General features: G+C 46.0%; 1 protein-coding gene across 5 annotated transcripts in view; it reads left to right on the forward strand.

The window, feature by feature from the left end:
• Nucleotides 1–22,058, forward strand: part of NBR1 (NBR1 autophagy cargo receptor) — a 1,466,631-nt gene that overhangs the window by 825,991 nt on the left and 618,582 nt on the right. For 4 of the 5 annotated variants that reach the window (XM_069634202.1, XM_069634206.1, XM_069634203.1 and 1 more), the window contains one exon: nucleotides 1,740–1,850. The exons of the other annotated variant lie outside the window; for it this stretch is intronic. In XM_069634202.1, the coding sequence (XP_069490303.1) occupies nucleotides 1,740–1,850 (111 nt within the window). The remainder of the gene's footprint in view (nucleotides 1–1,739; nucleotides 1,851–22,058) is intronic. 5 annotated transcript variants of the gene reach the window in all.

Raw genomic sequence — 22,058 nt, forward strand, 5'->3', positions numbered from 1 at the left:
CAAACCATTGAGTTGTCCTTATTGATTGGTGTTGGAGTAAGAAATCCTACACCCCATCCACCTCAAGGTGCAGCTATCTCGTCTTAAAGTACTTGAGAGTGAGCTCTGACTCTATGGGCTGGTTAGGGGTCACTCTCTCTCGGGTACAACATGGACAGGTGAAGAAGAAAGGATGCACTACTTCCTGGAATAAAGAATCCATCAGGTCCAATGTGTCTGTTTGCCTCCATGATTCACTTGTGATATCCCAAAAAATAAATATAGAATTTGTGACTAATGCTGACATTCATTAGACAGGCAGCTAGAGGAGAGAGGGTCCTGGAAAGGAAATGTCTGTTTGCTAACCTGAAGTAAACTGCACTGACTAAAAGGGCTGGCGTATGCTAGCTCTAATGAATGCCTGGAGTACTTTCAACTAATGAGCAGCTATCTGTTGTGCCTTCAGGGTTTCATTTTCAAAATGAATTGGCGCGATATGCCGCTAGGCGGCGGGCCTACCCTGTCGGTAATGGCCGCCACTCAAGTTAAGGGCCAGAACGAAGCAAGGCAACCCTTAACGAGGGCGGTGGTGTCGTAACCAACAGAGTCGGCCTGCCCCCGAGGGGCATATCGGCACTAGCACCCATGTAGTTCCCTACACAGGTGCTAATGGGATGTTTTAACAAATTTGTTATATATATTTTTTTTTACTTACCTTTTCTGCCCAGCGTGCCGTGGTGCCCAAGTCTTTTTTTTTTAAACAGACTTCTTGGAAAGCTCTGGCTAGCGCTGCAAAGATAAGTTTCTTTTTTCATTTTTTTATTTTAAATACACACTCTTGGAAACTACATGGTTGCTAAGAGTTGAGGGGCAGCGGGGAATGGAAAGGGGCACTGGCTAGCAGCACCAAGGCTGCTCAGAACGTGTACTTGTACCATTATAATACAGCCTGCATTCCGATTGGCCAGTGCCCTCTTCCAGGGTGCTTATGGTTGTTAGATGGTTGTTGTTGTTAGATGCAAGTTTTCCATCCACTTGACTATATGACAAATGAACTAAATTGATTTGGGATTATATTTTTTAAGCCACCTTTCAGCTGCAAGGACAGTGTATATTATATGTTTTAATATTGCACTCTGTACTATCCTAGTATTTCATTTTATTATGTTGTCTAATTATTATTTCCTTTTCTTTTTCTTAATCTGTGTCCTTACTTTTCTCTCATCCATTTAGCTGGTGAAATTCTAAGCAGGTTGTTTTAAACACAATTTCATTAAAGAAAAATGTTGCAATGCTGTTTAACTGCCCTTCATTAGTACCTGCCTCCCAGGTATTTTCTTTTAAATTATATGTCCTCCATGGCAAGATAACAGAATGGCAGATTGTGATGGCCACAAAACTGACCTATTCCCAGATATACTTGTTTGCTTTTGAAATAGGCGTACTTGTAACCAAAAAAAGTGTAACCAAAAATGTGGTGTGTGGTAGGTTTTGAATAAATCTCAACCACTGGCACTGCTCTGGTCAACCTTACACACCACCGTCTTTTAGCCTGTCTGGCCATACCTGCGTCACTGTTATTTTATTAATTAAACAGGACATGCTGAGTAGGGTTTTGCCCAGGATATTTGAGCATAAACTAATTGCTAGTGGTATATGAACCTCTGACTCGTAGCTAAATTGTAAAATGTTTGCCATTTTGAGGAATCTTTCCCATGGATTCAGTAATTCTGATCATGCATATGCTCTTTATTTTCTAGATATGACCCCGTGTATGTCACCTCTTCCCCATGATAGTAATTTGATTGAGAAACCAGGATTGGGTCAGATAGATGAAGAAAATGAAGGTGTTGGATTGAAAGTATTGTCAGGTAATCTACCCACTCCTCACTCACCCTCCCTTTTCCTAAATTCTTGCCGAAGATTTGAAGACTGCTAATTAATCTCAATAATATGGAATTGTGTTTCTGTTGTGCCTAGGGGCTTACTTATCTGACATCTTAAAAGAAGAGTACTTTTAAGCTTTCAAGCAAGCAGCCTGACTGAATTGGATCATTATAGTATTTTATCTTTTTGTTTTTGTTTTTCTTCTTTCTAAATAAATAAGGTGATATGATAGGATTGGTTATTTATGACGCGCTTCTACCCAGAGGTTTCTAAGTGCAGACCCGGGGATCGAACCTGTGATGTTCCATGTCGTCCGGCTTCCAAGTCGAGCACTTTGCCGCTGAGCTATCCTCCCAACTGCTTCGAAAGAGATTTTTTCTATTTTGTGTGAAGTAATATGTGCTTTTGGGGCTGTTACTCACTGCGTCTTTATGTCCATACATGCTACTTTTTTAATTTAATTTATCTGGAAACCTTGTGATAATGGTCTCCAAGGATAGTGCGTTAGTTATTGCATTTTCAAAGCATAGTCTTCACGGGAGGCATTTAGGCATGTGGGACAGGAAAGTATTGGGCGGGCTTCTCTCATAGGTCAACTGGGCCACTCTGGAAAACTGCAGGTCTTAAATGCTTTATTACATTTTAGAGGATCGGGTTCTTTGTTAGGTGGGGAAAATGCCCTTAATTGAGTTGCATTGACCAAAAAAGGCCCATCCACAAAATTAGGTCTCACAAGATAGTAGGCCAGAGAGAAAATGGAGAATCCCAGCGAGCGACTAGGTTGCTGTGGCACAAAGCTCACCATTTGAAATCATAGGTGTGTTCCATTAACAGCTTTGTGTGATGATGTTGCCTGTCTGGACCTTAAGGTGTCAGTGTCATAACTCAAAAGGCAGGGCCCACCACACTATCTGATGTTGGGGTGGTGGTATGGGGAGGAACCGCTCGTCTCCCCCACAACATTTTTCATGTTACTGCTGAAGCCCTTTTAAGAAATCAAGCCCAGTATACAGTAGTGGTATCTGTGGCCACTCTAAATTTGGAACCAGAAAATAATATATCAAAATTATGCTCAATGCTGCTGTGGTCAAAGATTACAGAGGAGATGTGCATTCTGCTGCCTCAGCTTGACGAGTTTGCATCACGTCATGGATCTGTCACTTTGGCACATTCAAAATTCAGGAATACTTTTATAGATACTCAGCCGTCCCGTCGCTGAGAGAAAAGCTGGTAAAAGTGAATTAAAAAATAAAGATCATTCATTGTGCAAGTGAATTACACACACCTAAGCTCGCAAAGGCATGGCAGCCCAGTGAATCCCTGTATAGAAAAAATGATCATACACAGCTCAAAGTCATTATCCAAAGCCTGGACCTGGACGTATAAATACCCATACTGAGAGGATAGGAGTCTGGGGTAGTGAGTGGAGGTGCAGGAGGGATGTTGGAGGGGGGGGGGGGTTGGGAGGGAAGTTGATGGGTTTGAAGGGGGGTTGCTAAACGTGGGAAGAAAGCAAAAGTTGAAAGAAGCGAAAAGCCAGCCGGTGAGACCAAAGCAGAAGAGGATGGAGGAGGTGAAGAAGGGGAAAGTATAAAACCACCAGGAGAAAGGAAGTTGGAAGTAGGACGGAAAGGGAGTTGGATTGGAAGAGAAAAAGTGAGGAGTGAAAGACTGTTGCTGTAGGGAGTGGAGATAAAGGAAAGTGCCAGACAGAGGGACAACACAAACCTAACTATTGTTGGGAATAAGGTGGCGGAACGAGCGTTTTTGACAGAACATCAAGGAGTTTAACCAGTGTTAGATGAGATTTGGTGGTACTATGTTCAGGACCTTGAGAGGGGTAGGTGAATCGGACCCCTTCCCAGCACCTAGAACCCCTCCCGGTCTATCTCACTTCAAGGAGAACCTATGAAACCGGCTTTAAAAAATCTGGAACGGCAGCAAGAGAATCTGAAACACTCCCTCCACCCAGTGGCCTGCAGCGTAAGGGCAGAAATGCTCCAAGACCTCATTCAAGGGAGCAACTCTATACAAAAATTGGTGAGTGACACTGGGTAGAGACCCAGAGTGATGATTGGAGAACTGTTGTGAACAAAGATGTCCATTTGCCATTTCAAACCTTATGAGTTACCTGATATTGTGCATAAATGTAAAATCTTTTAAAACAAATTTTTGAGGTGCGTCCACCGAGGAGTCCACTTGGCTTTAACAGTTTGTGTCAGAAATGGGATCCACAGAGGCCCAACTAGAGGCCCGCCTTTCATCTCCAAACACAACTCGTAGAGCAGTCCAGATATCCAAGCATGGATGGCAGGCCACGGTCTATGCTTGAATGATGACAAAACGGTGCTCCTTATCCTTGGAACGGTATTTAACCTCATCAAACTCGGGCCCAAATATTCCTCCTTTAACATCAAGGGCAACCTTATTAAAGTTGCAAAAGAGGTAAAAACCTTAGGTTTCTACCTAGTTTCCACACTCACTTTTGCCAAACAGGTCAATGCCATGGCCTCGACCTCTGCATACACCTGCAAGCTGATCAGAGCCGGTAAACCCTTTCTATCCAAAGATAGCTACACCATTCTTGCCCGAGCCCTAATATTGTCCAAGCTGGACTATTGCAATGCCTTGTACTTGGGCGCCAGCAACACATTAAGAAAATAGAAATCTTCCAGGACAGTGCTCTAAGAACGGCACAGGGCATTGCTAGAAGAAATCATATCTCTGAGGTAAAGAGACAGAACAAATGGCTGTGCATCAGTGACATAATCCTGCTCAAAACTGTCTTTTTAACTCATAAATGCCTTAACAATGCTGCCCCTCGCTACCTTGTTCAGAGAATTAACTGAAAATCTACCAGCCGACCCACCAGGATTGCTAACTCAGATTGCCTAATTGTACCTAGGTTTAAACTAACTAAAGCCGGAGGGAGCAGCTTCCACGGTCAGAGCTGCCCAGTCATGGAACTCCCCAACCACCCCCCCACCCCAACTCCCCTGCCCACCCCCTCCCGCCCGAGGGCAGATCAAACTTTCCTTAACTTCAGACATAACACCATTAAATGGCTCAGAGAAAATGACCACTAACCCACCCCAGTGCCTACTCCCCACCTGCTAGTATCTCAGCATTACCCCCAGATCTAACTGTATGTAGACACTGCTAATTTTAAAATATGTTGTATATTAACACTGTAAATTATGTAATTAGTTACTGTTTCCTCCATCTTGTCTGCATATATCTAGTATTCAGACACATAATTGTATATCACTTGTGAATTGTTGTACTCTCCTTTCTGTAACCTCTGTAACCATAAGCTGAAAGTATTCATGTATCCTTCTGTGCTCTGCTCCCTGTTACCCTCGGGACAGGCGCGCATTACAAATTAATAAGCAAACAAACTAAGCATGGTCCAGCTGCCCGTTCAAGCCACCCTGGGCGCCACTAGTTTCAGCCTCTTCAGGTAAGAGGACTTGGATATCCCTCATAGATCTTAAGAATTTTTGCATTCAGCTTTGAGGTTACAGTTTCCCATGGGAACATCTGGGAGAGTTGCGGCCAAATCAGGTTAGCCCTAAAGTATGTGTTTGTTATGGGAGTAGGTGTTCAGGACTGCGAGTATCGGCTCGAGGTCATAGCGTTGCTCTCTAGTCGGAGGCCAGACATTTGTAGTCTGGGAGGCAGTCCTGATTGAACAAGTGATCGTTGAGAGATACCGCCTGAGTTTTCTGGAGGAAACTGCAGACCTCCACCCTACCAAGAGAGAAGAAAGTGCATTGAGGGTCAACCAGTCCCCAAGATTACCAAATTATGCAGGGTGTCAAGAAATTGCAGATGAGGACAATATTTGTGTTTTTACTACTGATTTTTCACTGCAGTATTTGTTTTACTGCTGTTTTTGCCACAGAAATGCAGGGGTAGACCCCACTTTAACCCCTCCACCACACTCCCAACCTTCAACCAATACCATATAACCTCACCCACCCCTTCCCCTGCATTTTTTGCAGCAAAAATCAGTAAAACAATTGTGTCAAAGTACTGTGATGGAAAATGTTCGGTAAAAAGAATGAATACTGCTTAGGTCTGGCCGTGCAGCTGCCTAAAGAAATTATCAGTGGCTATAGTGCAACTTTATGAACATGGTAGGGTTGTTTGGTTTATGTGATGTATTTGTTTATTTACTTTGTAGAATTCGATCCAAGGAATATTGTAGAAACTTTGATAAAATCAATAGAGATTTTCACACAAAAAAAGATTTTAAAAAACGACAGTTCACCTTTTAGGTCTGGTCCTAGTGGTGCACTGGGTTCTTCATAAAACCAAAAGTGTGTGTGTTGTATTTTACATAATGTTCGTGATTGTTTGTATTTTCTAAAGATTTTTAGTATTTTCCTTAACTGTTTTTCTAGTTGTTTAAGGGGTGAGTTGTTTACCTAAACTAAATCATTTACTGTTTTTGCCATACGCCTAATGCAATATTCAATAAATGGTTTAATATTTTTGTATATTATGTGTAGTGTATCTTTTGTGTGCTTGTTGGGCTTCACAGCAACGTGATACCAGTCCACTCCACTTCTGGAGACAAACTGCTCAACACTGTTTCGATTGATAGTGTTTTAGACTAACTTGGTGTACACACAGCTGGTTTGGTCTTCTAAACCCCTCACCAGATGGATTCTGAAAAAAAATCCCAAATAGTACCAGTAAACCTTGACCTCTATCCATTACGCTTCACAATTGTCAGGTTTCCTTTGATTGCAACTTAGCTATTCCCTCTAGGTTGAAGGGAATGGAGCACTGGCCCATTTGTATCATATGGTCTATCAAGAAGTCCAGTGTTCTCAGACCCTGGCGTAGCTTCCTAGTCAGGCTGATCTTGACAATTAGCAGCACCAGGGCTTCTTTGAAGGCTTCTTCAATTGTCATTGTCTTTCCTTGCTTAGGGGCTTTTCCCGGGTTAGACAAATTAATGGCACTGTCCCCCAAGTTATGAAGAAATGTTGGAAGTGGAGTGTGAAATGAGAGACGCCATGAACCCGTGTGTTTGTGTGTGCGTGTGTTTGGGGTTTCTACTGGCCCAATCTTTTGGGACCCATAGACTTTTCTTGGCTCTTTGACCTTATTTTTGTGGTTGGAGAGACTTCTACTGCGCCCCCTGCCTCTGCAACCCATGCTTATGTGCTGTCCAGTAGTGGCCTATGTTGCTCCTAAAAAGGACCCCATTTCGGCCTCAGGGTGATTAGATCACCCTACAATAATGTAGCGGAGTAGGCTGGTAGCAACTGTAATTTCGTTTTGGTTTCATCAGGGGTGTAGTCGGTTTCACCTCATAAGTAGCCTAATTTACGAATATGATAGCTATTGGAGTACACATTTATTTTCCTAAAGCCGGCACAACACCATTTTATTTCTTGTCCTTTCCTTTTGTCTTGGAAAAAACAAGAGGCAGGCCCAAAATGGCCTTTGTGCTCACTCTGAGCCCAGCTCTGCATCTTCAAAGTGATTTGGACTTGTTTAGACTGGACCCCAGTCCTAGATTAGATATGCCAGTAAACACGTAGTGTGGGCTGTCCTGTGTGTTTTGTTTTTCGGGCCCACCTGATTTGCTGGCCTCTGAAATCTTTGTTTGAATGCCCCTCTGTGTGATGGGAAGGCTAACTTAGGCCAGACTCTGCATGAATGGGTATATCTAGGGAAGACACTGACTATACCTCAATTCTGTTTGTTTCTGCTTTGATTTCTGCAGGTTTACTTACAGCTGGAGGATGTTATCATGAAGCTACTGCAATTGTAACATCGGGTCTGGCCATGCTGTTTCAGTCCTGTGTCCTTTCCCTTAGTTCTGGTATCTTATTTTGGTTATTGGATGGTCCTACCTGTGCTGTTCTCATCTTCCTTGTGGTCCGCAATGTTGAATGAGCCAGGATGTCAATTCTGGAACGTTTCCTAAGCCTTTTACTGCCTCTTCCCTCAATCACTGCCTTGGTTATGTGCCTTTGGGGTAGAAAGCTGTGACTGTCTGAAAGGAGTGTGGAACACTGCCCACCTGTGCTGTTCGTCTGGGAAGTCCTAGGTCCCTTCCTGTGTTGCACCCACTGTGGGCCGTTCTCTGCTGGCTGCCCCATCTTGCCCTGCAAAATGCCTGTTATTCCTTGCTCATGTTCTTGCGCCTCTTGGGTGCCATCTACATAATTGCTTATGCTCATGTCTGGTGGTCCACACTTCTGGGAAGACTGATTGTTCTTTGTTCTGATTGCTGGGTTCGTCGCTGGTCTGGTGTTGAAGTCCCTGGGTGCCATACAACTCACCCTTAAAAGGAAGAGTCTTACTCGCTGAGTACATTCATTGAGGCCCTGGGATGGTGTTATTCAAGAATACTCTCACTCGGTGGTTTCCATGGTCACTAGTCTCTGCGTTGTTCAGGTCTCCTTTTGCCATGTTTCCTCATTGACTTTCATTGGGGCTGAATCCTGCTCTGCTTTCTTCCTCTGAGTGTCTTGAACGTGGAACTTGAACTCTTTGTCTGGGTCTCCTCTGAAGGTATGGTTCTACCTTTTTCCGCCCCTGAGGGGTGGAAGGCAGACTTACCCAACTTCATCCCGCAAGTGCAGTTTTGCCTACAAGATTTGTCCTTTTCCTTTCTATTGGGATCTTTTCTTCAGGAAATAAACTATGCAATAGTGACTCTTGAAGGTACGCACCTGAACAGTGACTTTTTTAATGGCCCCCTGGAATTTTTTATACCAAGAATTTTAGCTGGTACTCCTGATTTACTAGTGACTTTTAAATTATTGCATTCAACTTCTAGATACTGAAATGGACAGGGATACTTTGTCTGCCTCTGGTTATGTTGCGGTTGAAAATTGATAAGGAGCTTAATGAGACCAGTAGGTCTGACACTGTACGCCTATGCCTATTTTGAATCTCGGTTTGTCCTCTGGGTCCTGTTGTGATTTGATCTCCCTGCCTCTCTCTCTAGGCCTTATATTGTGTATATGGTTTACATATATAATACTGATTTTGCAGTGTACTTGAAGTTGAGGAAATCATTGTGACTATCCAAGTGTCGGATACAAAGCTCACTCATCAATTTCCAGGTTTATAAACATGGACAGTTTCAAAAAGTCAAAGAAAATCGCTTACTACCTCTAACGGCAACTGCAGGCTCTAACCTCCGACCTTCAGATCTCTTTTATAGGTCACTCGTCACCTTATAGAATCAAAAACGGAGAACATTTTTGGACCATCACTTGGTTAATGGCGTTCTGGCACACACATCCCTCCACCTACTTAATACACTAGATCGTGTCATCAGTTCATAGTCTCTCCACAGTTCTACTTCTGTTTATCATATGACGACTTCCAGTCTGGTGATTCTCACCGAGGTTAGGCATCCCACACCCATGGTGACTTTCATTTGTTCATGAGCAACCATTGTCTTTTCCAGTTACGACCAGTTCGGTCAGTAACATGAATCTATGGGATCACTGCGCTGCCCGTAACTGCACAGACGAAAATGTCGACGCCAATTACGGCACGGCGCAGTGATCAGATCACTTTGCCCCCATTCTCCTTCCCGACCACCCCCACTTACCTTAACGCTGGCACACTTCTGTGTGCGCCGCATACACCCCGCTATCCCTGCGTCGTCGGTTCCTCCCACTAACGTGGGTCGGAGCTGACGCTGCAGGGTGCTTTTCTAAATTTATTTTTTACTTTCTTGTCCCCCGCAAACCTTGACTCCTGTTATTGTGCCCAAGGAGAGTGGGAGACAACCCCACTATGCTTGGGCGCAGTAATGGGAGTCACCAGTATTTTGTGCACCCCCAAAGCGGCAGTGACTGCGGGGGGCGCAGTAGTAGAGGCGACATTTCAGTACATTACCAGTAACATGGGTGTCATCGACCGTAGCATCTGTTTCATATCCTGTTTTAATATATTTCTCTCGTTTTTAATATTTTTAATGTATTTTGCACATTTCTCTTTGTAGATTGTGTTTGCACTGTATTTTCTTGTCATGAAAGACTCGTTGAGTCCAAAGTGTAAATCAAATCTGAAATCTTTCTGCTGAACATCACAGAGTGCATGCACAACTGTCCATAAAGGGAAAGCACTGGCAAAGCCAGTAGGATTCAGGAAAACATCTAAAGAGACAGCGAGAGAAAAAAAACTAAGGGCTTGGGGCTGTACCGTAATAGGGGACATGGTCAACTTAATTTTATTTGTGATTATCTGTTAAGAATCATTCACTTATTTCTCGTAATTCTCCCACACAAGTGTGGCATTTGTGGATCTTGAATGGCTCAATACCGTACGTTGCTAATGTCTAGAGATCTCTCGGTCCCCCTCGACTTTACTGTTATACTGCTCTATGTTTTGCAACCAAAGTACTTATTTGAGTTCTTTGTATCCCTTCATTAAAGAGTATATATTTTTCAATTTATCTGTCTAGTGTACTCTTTTGGGGTGTCTATTGGGAACCTAACTGCACCTAAGCTCCAGTCTTCTTTCCTCACTTGAATGAAGCCTAACTGCTAGGCCGTAATTAACAATTTAGAACCTGGTCTACCTTTTGGGTGGAACACTGCACACCGTTTGGATGGATGATTCTACATCCCTCATCTGAGACCTGTGCAGAAATTCCCCTAACATTATGGTTCCACACACGAAAATCTATTATCATAGTGTCCTGGCAGAGTTGCACTCCCGTCATTGCCTACTTGACTGCATCATAATAAATGCAGAATTGTCTATGTATTCCCACTTAATTTCTTTACACCACGTTTAGAAAGGTACATCTATTAATTAGACTTCCTCTCGGGCTTACAAGGGGTGCACCGCCCGATAGAGATAGTCAGTGACTTTCGTGGATCGCTACGAAGTGCAAAGGCTTTTTGGTGAGGGAGATCTGTTGTGTACGTTACTGGCGGGCTTGTAATCTTGTGAGCTAATGAACACCGTTGTTTCTCATAGAAGCCTAGTGAAAACTACAACCTTGCTGGGTGGCCAGTGGCTGCTGCATTAACGCATTGTGGGCAACCCAGACTTAAAATGTACACCCTCTGGTATGCACACAAGGGTACTCTATAAATCATTCCCTGCAACTGTGTAACCACATTTCAGTCTAGCAGTATGAAGACAGTCCCTGTATTATAGAGCCTCAGCTGCAATCGGTTGCTTTTACGTCCGAGGTACGCAGAATAGTTTTTCAAGGCAATAACACTTGCAAATCCTAGTCTCCTATCTCACGATTCTAAATAGTTGCGTGTGCATGCTAAGGACAGCCATTTCATTCCATTATGTACTCTTAAATTGCTCTACTGAATTTGTACCCACTATAAGAGATACGATGGGCAATAAACATTTCTCACAATTAGAGTGTCACTGATTGCATTGCAAACCAAAGGACAGACTCCCTTCCTATCCTCTCCTTCCTCAACGTTCACATATCACTGTCAGTCATGGACATGGATGCTCGTGGCCGCTTGGCATGTCAGTCCCTATATAATGCTGCCATTTGTTCATTCAGCAGAATTGAATACTTCCACTGGCAACAAAAGGCCCCCACGGGTCTATTGGGTCATATGAGCACATCTCTAATCAATTGCAGTCCCAATTTATAATATCTGTTTTTTGCTTAACTCTGCCCTCAAATCAATTGTCCCCGATCTACAGAAACCTTAGGAATGTATTTAAACTTGTAACGTTCTGCACACTTTACTCACGTTCCCTGCTTAACTGGGGCATCATGCACTGAAGCTATCACGAACATCTGCCTTTTATCTGACTATCTTATGTGTTCTATCATTGTCAGTCTTTTTATCCTCCTTTCTTTACTTCTGCACATGTTCCCTGTACGCCTCATTTCTCATTTGCAGACTAGAGACCCCTGACAGGGGCAGAATGTGCTATTTTACAAACAAGTGGGCACTCGAGTCTGCTATGGTAGTGATTTGGCACAGTACAAAGCTGGTGTTACATAGCCTAATTTATTGGCTTCATCACTTTCCTTTTAGTCTAAAGGAAAGGGAACAAGGTTTAGATGTAAAACTCACATTGGAGCGTCCCCTACATCCTCCTGCCACCAAACGAGGAGAGCTTCAGACAACCAAAATTACGAGGAGACTTGCATATGGGCAGGGTGTCTTTAGAACACTCTGGCACTAAGAGGACAAACATCTCTTAGGGAGCATATCAGAATTGCATCTCTGAAGAGACCTCAGATTATGACTCATCAAGATGAAGCAGGGCTGGCAATTGGACTGGAGTTTCCCGGATTAGGTATCTGGCAAAACATGTCTCCCCATATCTCAGATCCTTGAAATTCATTTACACCTTTCTTTTATTTCAGTGCGTTCAGACTGCTTTTGACGTTGCTGAGATTCCAACCCAGATAGTAAGGATCTGATTGTCTAGTTTTAGGATTTGGGGAGAAAGACTTGGCCACAAAACCACTTCAGCGGCTGATCAGCAGCTCTGTAAAAACTATTAAGATTGTACTCTGCAGGAAATATTTAAGTACAACTTTGTTGTTTTAAAAGGTGTGCACCTTTTATATTTTTCTTACAACATTATCTATCCCCGTGGTTATTTTCCAAGTGTTCATGATTAATCATCTGAGAGGCAAACGTTTGTGGACCATGGGGTTCTTTTGAGAACAATTCGCCCCCTCCCCCTTTCAAAATGTCTCTTGTGGGATCCCACAGTACAAATTTACATTTCCGGCAATGGGATCACGCGTGAGTAAAACAGTCAAGGAAATGTACAGAGGCTCTTGCAAGAGTTACATTTAAAGACTTTCACCCTTATATCCTGTTTACAAGGAAGAGAGAAACCAGCGTAACAGTGCTGGCAAGACAATTCTGTTCCGACATACATTAAAATGATATCACATAGTTTTAGTTTTTTGTTTTATTTTCTGCTAACCAAGTAGATTTGGGAGATAAAAAAGATATATTTCATTGCTATTATCTAAACTAAGACCATTGATGGTTTCTGAGCCAGGCTCTTCGACTGCCTGCGTATGTCTCTTTCACTATACTATTTAGCTAAGTGGGGAACCCAGCAACTGACAATCATTTTTGTTCTTAGAATAGAATATGCCTGCATCACAATAGCTTTAAGCAGTGAACGTTTGACTTGTGCCACCAGCGACAAGAACATGCAGCTTTTGCCTGAGGTTTATTTTGTATGTCGTCTTCCAACGAGGACACCTCGAACTGCTGGATCAGGTTTATTGTTTTAAAAAAAAGGTATGTTTAATCAAATGTGTCTGAATGACAACGTTTTCGGTGGGCACAGTTGTGCTTGATTAGGTGTATCCTGTTGAAATCACGCTAGGTGCAGAGGTAGGTATCCTCTATTGGTACCTAAATGAAGAAATGAACCGTGGCTTGTATCATAGTTACTCCTTCCCGTTGAAGTCCCCTGGGTGTTTTCTGTGATGGGTTATTAGAAATTGGGTCCAGTTGTGAAGAGTTACTCCTGAGACCAGACGGCACTAAAAAGTGCTTAGGTATTTGGTACTGATCTTTATCCCACCTGGTGGGACTACATAAGAAACTGGGAACCTTGGCCCTTTTCCTATCCACCAACAAACCAAGTAAAATGTTGAGGAGTGATTTCTTGAGATTTCGTTGGAACCCAATTCCAACAAAAGAAATCGTCCTTAGGTATAACAAAATAGATCACAAAGAAAATAGATTCTGTAAATTCAGAGAACATGTTACAAACCAGTAAACATTTGGTAATAGCCTGCCCTAAGTTCCAATAAAACCGGGTAAAATATTTTCAATATTTGTCCGTAGTTACGGGTTGATTTGGAATACTTTTGGGACAGATGGTTGGGAGGGGACGTAACTTCATCCATTATTGCAGTGTTTGGTTTCCTGATGACCTTGAATTTGTCAGAATGGGGATATGAATAGTTAAGGTAATTTTTCGTTTAGGGGCAGAACAAGGATTGTCCAGCAAATGTACACGCCCATTCAATCAGGGCAAAGGCTACCGCACTGGCATTCCAAAGGCATGTGCCTTGGCAGGTCATCAGCAGGGTGGCAAAATGGACTTCCCTGTTCGCATTTTGCAAGCATTGTCTGTAGAGCAACGCAAGATCAGATGCGACATTTGGCCAAGCAGTGCTGAGGAATCTATATGCGTAAGGCTATAGGTCGCCTCTCTTTCCTATCAGTTGTAATCATCCATGAAGTATGATGATCGGTTGAAAGGTTATTTATAATGCGCTTAATACCCAAAGGTTTCTAAGCGCGGACCCGGGTATTGAATTTGTGTTGCTCCGTGTCGTCATGCTTCCAAGGCGAGCGTGTTGCAACTGAGCTATCCTCCGTGAGTATGGAGGTAAGGGGGCTGATTGTAGGAGTAATTACAAGTTACTCATAGTGACCAACGTACTCCTAGTCCCCTTTCCTCCATACAATCCTGCACCCTAAAATGTAGTTAGTCAGTAGTTTTAATCTGGCCGGCACGTAAAAGGGGACTGAGATGAGGCGGCGGAGTCAACAGAGCAAACTTTATTTAGCATTTGTTGAACGCACCTAACCCAGAGACATCTGAGCGCTAGTGTTAAGAAGACCGGTTGCAAGATAAACCGTTCAATTACTTAAAAGTGAGGCTCATTGCTTGTTACAGAGAAGCATACCGCAGCTGAATGGTGTTATCATTGGAATGAATCAGCGATTGACATGCTGGTGTAGTGCGGTACGGTTATGGGATTGAGTATTTTATATGAACAACCGTGTTTTTAGGTTTTTACGGAAGGACCAGAGGGATGGGTCAGACCTTAGCGATAGCGGGAGTGTGTTCCATTGTTGAGCGCCACTACAGGGAAGCTGCTGCCCCCAGCCTTTTGCATTTGAATCTTGGGATGGAGAATTAGGTGCACGTGGACGGACCAAGTAGGTCTGTTGGATTGGGTTTTAACGATTTTGTTAGATAAGTATTTGGGAGAAGTGTTGGCTATGCATTTGTGTGTTAGTGAACGAGTTTTGAACATAATGCGCTCCCGCACCGGCAGCCAGTGGGCATTCCGTCAGACAGCGGAAATGTGCTCTTTTTTTTTAGAATGTACAGTGCTCCTCTGAGCGTGGTGTTTTGTATGATCTGAAGTTTTTGGATGTTGCGAGCGGTTGAGCCTGCGAAGAGGGCATTGCAGTAGTCTATCCTGGATAGCATGAGTGCTCTAGCAATTGTGATGCAGTTCTCCGAAGCCAGAAAGGGTCTGCAAGCGTTGATAAGTTTGGACGTGTATGCAGCTGCAGACGCAATGGCTTTTACGTGTCTGGTTAGAGAGAGACGAGTCCAGGTAGACCCCCAAGGTTTTTACTTCTTGTGACCGAGATTGGATTCCCGTCTCTACACGTAAGGATGTGTATTCATTGTTGAGTTTTTGTCGTGTTTGAGTTCTCACAATGAGTAACTAGTTTCTTTCATCATTTGGGCATAGTCCATGTTCAGCCACCCAAGCTTGGATGATTTGTTGTGTTTTGTTCTAAAGGTCAGTGTCGGCTGTGTAATTCCCAGAAATGGGAAGTAGGATCTGGGTGTCATCCGCATAGTTAGGGTAGGAGACACCCATCTTGCTCAGGAGGTCGAAGAGGGGATTTGTAAAGATATTATACAGTGTCAGGGAGACAAACGGGCTTTGGGGAACTCTGCATGTAACTGGGGCAGGAGGGGCAGCTGCTAAGTTAGAGAAAACCCTCATTGTCTGGTTAGTTAGGAAGGACTTGATCCAGGCTATGGCGTTAGAGGAGAAGTGAGTGGATGAGGAGAGGTGGTGGCAAAGGATTTTGTGATCCACCAAGGCAAAGGCCGCAGAGAGGTCTAGTAGGAGGAGGAGGGGCACATTCCCTTTCTCCAGCATGGGGTCTGGCATGTATTCACATGCTCATGAATATTCCCCGTCGTCAGGCTTGGAATCCTCTGTAAAAGAAAAAACAGTTTCACTTTCACTCTAAAACTGTATTTCTCCTCTAAACCAATCACTGTACTCTGGGTCATACTGCCCTAATCCAATGACGGTCCTCTCCCAAAGTCCCGCCTCTGGCAGCCATCCTTGGTTGTTTTTACTGCACGCTTCAGTGTTGGGAGTCCTCGAGTTGCTCTCCAAGCTATTTGTACGTTTGTTCGAAGTTTTTTCACAGAAAAGTGCTCTTTCTTCATGGCCGGCAACGGGGACCTGTTGTCGGTAAAGTTTTGCATCACTCAAGGGCGAAGAAGATTCGTAGAAGTTTCTGGAAGACTGTCTGGCCCTATTTCGCACCCTCTGACCATGATGGAGGAGGAAAAGGAGGGAAGAACCCTATTCAGGCCCTGCACCAAATGCGGGCTTCGAAAAGTCTGTGTAGAGGACAAGCATCTACAATGTCTTTACTGCCTGCACCCAGACCACAAGGAGGTAGAGTGCGAGATAGGCCTGGGCTTCTTAAAGACAAAGAAAGACGGGCATAGCAGGCTGGCAGCATGGCTCAATTCGAACAAGGCCCATGCTCCGAGCAGGGTCATGCCTCGCCCAGGACCGGCCAGTCCGAAGAGCGGTCTCCCTCTGGGAAGAGATCAAAGTCCTTTGAGGTCACCCCATCCGTGGGGGTCGACGATAAGGCTGAGAATTGCAATCAGATTCCACTGGGTTTGCGCTGATGCAGCCAGCCTGCCTTCGAGCTCCTCCTCAAACAGGAAGTCGTCCACCCCAGCCAAGTTACGGGAGAAATCAGTTAAGCCTATGCCGGAGAAAGAGTAGAGTGCCCCACTGCCCATGCAGGCTCAACTAGAGCATCCAAAGTCCTCATCGACCAATTCGTTGACACTTATTGTGACGACCACATCGGCGGTAGGTGCCGATCCTACGAGGGTGGCTTCTACGGCCAAAAGGGTATCTCTGCCTCCAAAGGGGCACATAGCTGCCGAGGCAGCAGCGAATACTGCAGGCGCCCCTGGGGGCGGGGGTGGGAAGCACCGGCCCTGATCCCTGTTCAAAACCCTCAGGGAGGAAAAAGGGGGGGCAAGGAGGCCCTAAAACAGCCCTCCAGGGTTGACGTTCAACCGATGGACATCTCATCCACGGACGATGACCAAGAGTCCGTCCATACGGTCCACAAGAATGATGGCGGCCGTGGTGAAGGGTCTAGCAGTCCATTGTTCACTTTGCAACCAAGGGACATATTCATGGACTTCCTGTCGACTCCACACCCTGGTGACAGAGATCCAGCAGTGGCTGCCTCCAACCTCGACACCTGTGGTGCTGCAGGCCCCTGACCATCCTCTGCGGAAGAAGAGAAAGCAGCATCCGATGCCTCCACATCAGCCTCCTCCACCACGTCGGGCCCCCACTCCACTCGCGGATAAAGGACACGTCTGCGACGGCCATGGGAACCGACAAAGATGAGGACTTTGTCACAGCAGATGATGAATCACTGCACCTGGTAGCTCCTCCTAGAGTCTCTCCACCAGACGAGGAGGGAACATTCCACTCTATGGTTTCCAGGGCCTCCAAGCTGTTCCAGCTGATGCCCTAGGAAACCAGGAAAGAGGGCTTCTTGTATCAGCGACAAGAGTCCAAGAGGAAGACCATCATGGCGTTGCCCTTTTTGACGATATTTGGAAGGAAGGCTTAGCCCTCATGAAGAACCCATGCACAGCTCCAACCAAGCAAGACAGGTTGGAAAAGAAATATAGGGTGACATATTCCGCGCCCAAGTGCTTGAGATCGCAACTGTCGCAAGACTCTGTAGTGTCAGCTGCCGCAAGCAAACGCTCGGCTAACCCGGCTTCATCTTCATCTTCATCAGTCTCCCGGACAGCGAGGTTAAGAAGATGGACGCCATGGGAAAGAGAGTGATTTACATAGCAGTGTCCACGATCAAGGCAGCTAATGCTCTGGCCATCTTGGCTTGATACGACCGGGAGCTTTGGTACAAGCTGTGCCCGATCCTGGAATTCCTCCCTGACGACAAGAAAATTGGAGCCCTTGCCTGCTTTCAGGAAGGAGAGGTGGTGTCGGACCATGCCATTACGGTAGCAGTGGACATCGTTGATGCAGGTTTCCAGCAGATGGGTAACAGAGTCCACCTTCGTCGGCAGGGATAGATGAAGGCCACAAACCTTCGACAGGAGGTTCAGACGAAGGTGCTGGACATGCCCTTCGACAGGGAAAATCTGTTAGGGAAGGCGATCGACAAATCCATTCAAGCCATAAAGATGGATACGGAGACGGCCCATTCCCCTGGCACTGTTCAACAGCCTTTCTCGTCTTCTTTTCGCTACTCCAGGGGTAAATCGAGCAGATCAGCCAAGGGATTCTCTTCCTCATACAGACAGCCACCCTGATCATTCATTCAGGAAACCTACAGAGGTAGCTCCCAGGCCTATGGTAGCAGAGGCCAGCGTTGCTGTCGCCCACAGGGAAGGGTGCCAAGCCTAAACAGGCCTGAACCGGCCAAGATGTCGGCCCCCCCACTCATGCACCCTGGTGAGAGGCCGGCTGACGAGGTTAGTCAGCGAGTGGAGGAAGATCACCGACAGATGGGTGCTGGATGCTCTCGTCCAGGGACATACATTGGAGTTCCAACGCAGGTGCCTTCGTATCCCAACGGTTTCTCGCCAGGAGCTCCACATCCCTCAGCTCCTGGACGAGCCATGTTATGGAAAGGGGTAATAGAGCTGGTTTCCCAATGACTCTGGGGCTCCAGAGTCTATTCCAGATACTTTCTAGTAAGAAAGAAAGAAAGAAAGAAAGAAAGAAAGAAAGAAAGAAAGAAGACACAGGGGTGCAATCCCATCTTGGACCTGCGCCATCTGACCAAGTAGCTGAACCCAGTGTCGGATTGGCCCCTCGGACTTTTGGCCCGTGGCCGTGCCGAAATCGTCCCTGAAGCGTGGGGGCCAGTTTCTGGCCATGCCTGGGCCGGTTTGGAAGAAAAAAAAAATGGAAACAAAAAGATTTCTTTTTCAAAAAGCCTTTCATCCTTCTTAGGTCAAGAAATGAGTACCAACACAAGTTAGGTGATATTGCATGCATATTTGTTCTATAAAAAAGAGCTTAAGCGTAAGTGCTATGCAATAACATATCATTTGGCCTTGAACGTCTGCTTTGATTCACAGTAATTTAGTGTACTTGGAACAATGCTATTTGATGTCACTTCTTGTTTTGTGAAGGGGTGAAAGGTTGTGTTTCATCGCTTCCCGGGATGTCACTTTGGGGTGGGGTCAAATGACATCACTTCCACTGATGTCATCAGAGGTCAAGAGTCGTGAGGTAAGGGGTGGGCCACTTTTTTTGAGGTGAGGGGTGGGCTACTTTTCTCTGGGTGACGGGGCCTATTTCTTGTCCCAGTCCGACCCTGGCTGAACCCTCAAAAACCTAGGATGGTCACGTTGCAGCACATGCTCGGCCAACTGGTGGAAGGAGACTTCTTGACATTGTTGGACCTAGAGGACGCTTACTTCCATGTCCCTATCCACAGGAAACATTGAAAATTCCTATGGTTCATGGTGCAAGGCCAGCTCTACCAGTTCAAGGTCTTTCCATTCAGCTTGAAATCGGCCCCAAGAGTGTTTACGAAATGCCTGCCCCCGGTGGCGGCCCATCTGAGTCTGCAAGGCATACACGTATAGCCATACCTGGACGATTGGTTGATACACGCCCGCTCGTGGGAGCTGGCCGGCGAGCACATGAAGGAGACCGTCTGACTACTGACGGAGCTGGAGTTCTCCGTAAACGATCCGAAGTCCTGTTTGACGCCATCGCAGAACGCGTTGTTCCTCTGTGCCAGACTCAACAGTGACTTGCCTGGCTTTGCCCTCGGAGGAGAGGGGCTAGCAGCTATTCAGGCAAAGGTGTACCGTCTGTTGTTGGCAAAGACAGATGCAGGCCATCAAGTCGTTGCTGGGCATGATGTCATCATGCATCTACCTCGTCCGTCTCTGCAGGTTGCACATGCAACCCCCTACAGGGATTCTTGGATGCACGTTGGATACAAGTGTCCGGGAGTTTTGTGGACAAGATCCCTCTCAACAAGGAATTCCGGCAGGCGAGAGAATGGTGGGGGGTGCGCTCCCACATCGCCCAGGGGACAGGATTTCAGACTCCACCGTACCAGGAAACCGTCACCTTTGGAAGGTGGAGGGGGGACTCATGCAAGACTTCTACACAGCAGAGGTCTGTGGCTTCTGGAGAAGGATCTGCAGATCAACGTCCTGGAGCTACGGGCAGTGTTCTGGGCCCTCAAGTATTTCCTGCCGTCTCTGACGGGCAAGGCGGTGAGGATTATCACTGACAACACCACCACCATGTTCTACATCAGGAAGCAAGGGGGGTGGACTCATTTGCCAGCACTCTCCAGCTAGAGACTTGTGGCACTGGGCCATCAGTCAGGGTATGTTCCTCGTCCCTCTCCACCTGGCAGGCGGCAAGAACACCATCGCAGACTCCCTCAGCCGGGAAATGCGCTCCTGCCACGATTGAGAACTTTGTCAGAATCAGGTGGACTGCCTGTACTTCAAATGGGGCAGACCCCTGATCGATCTTTTTGCCACGACGGCGAACTCCAAATGCCAGAAGTTTGCCAGCAGATTCCACCAACCCAGGATCTTGGCGGGTGCGTTCTCCTTCCCATGGGAAGGATTGTTTCTGTATGCCTTTCCCCCATTTCCTCTCCTGCTACGTGTCTCCAACACACTCAGACCGTGTCGATGCAAGTTGATTCTCATGGCCAAGACAGATTTGGTGTCCCGACCTGCTCAGCCTGTCCGCGTTGCCTCCAGTCAAGTTGCAAGTACTTCGGGATCTGTTTGCCAGAGAGGGAGGATCGCTGACCGTGAAGGCATGACTCCTGCAGCCTTATTGTTTGGAGGTTATGATTTGCCAGCAGACAGCAGGGAAGTCCTCGCCAAGGCTAGGGTGTCGTCAACTCTAAAGTGCTACGGTCATAAGTGGAAGTGTTTTTGTACGTGCTGCCTGTCACAGAAGATTACCCCTCTGAGGGTCACGGCTCCACAGATCCTTCCATACTTGCTATCCTTGGCGAAAGCTGGACTGGCTTACTCATCCATCAAGGTACACCTGGCGGCCATCTCACACTACACTAGATCCCCGGGAAGATCATTGCTGTGGACCCACAGGTTCGTCGCGCAGTTCCTCAAGGGGCTTTTCCGTTCTTTTCCGCTAGTAAAGGCTCCTGTCCCAGCATGGGAACTCAACGTGGTTCTGACAAGGCTCATGGGGGCACCCTTCGAACCTATGCATCAAGCCCCACTCAAGTTTCTCTCGTGGAAAACGGCTTTCCTCCTGGCCATCACCTCTGCCAGACGTGTGGGTGAGATCCAGGCCCCATCCTGCAAGCAGCCATATCTGACTTTCCACGAACCAAGGGTTGTGCTGCGGATGCACCCCTCGTTCATGTTGAAGGTTCAGTCGGAATCCCACCTCAACGAGCCTTTGGTGTTACCCGTTTTCTTCCTGAAACCTTTACCTCCGGCGGAGAGGACCTTGCATTCGCTGGATGTTTCTCGTGTCTTGAAGTTTTACGTGGCATTCATGAACACCTTTCAGAAGACTTCTCAATTGTTTGTGAACTTTGGACCTGGGAATAATGGGAAGGCCTTGTCCAAGGCTTCTATCTCAAGTTCGCTCTCCGGCTTATTCATGCATGGTAATCGGCTGGCCAACTGGCCTCTGCAGGGCCGCCCAGGAGCCCACTCTACCAGATCAATCGCTGCGACAACGGCGTTACTTTCTGGTGTGCCCCTGCTCGACATCTGCAGGGCTGTACCGTGGAGGTCCACACATACCTTCACAAGGTTCTACTGCATCGACAGGGATTCCAGGTGGGAGTCCAGAGTAGTGCTACGTGCTAAGTAGTGCTACGCAACCTGTTTGCCCGAGGGGAGTCTATTCCAGGTGTATATGTTGATTACTTCTGTTGAGCCTTGCCACCTCCCGGGGTTGTATAATGTGTGCTGCTGTGTATTTGTTATTCATGAGCATGTGTAGCAATGCCAGACCTCATGCTGGAGAAGGAACAAGTTACTTACCTGTAACTATTGTTCTCCAGCATGGGTCTGGCATGGATTCACTCTCATTGGATGGGGGCAGTATGACCCAGAGGACAGTGATTGGTTTAGAGGAGAAATAAAGTTTGAGTGAAAGTGAAACTGTTTTTTCTTTTACCGAGGATTCC

Source organism: Ambystoma mexicanum, chromosome 13 (genome assembly GCF_040938575.1).
Source record: "Ambystoma mexicanum isolate Mex_15411 chromosome 13, UKY_AmexF1_1, whole genome shotgun sequence".
Lineage (NCBI taxonomy): Eukaryota > Metazoa > Chordata > Amphibia > Caudata > Ambystomatidae > Ambystoma > Ambystoma mexicanum.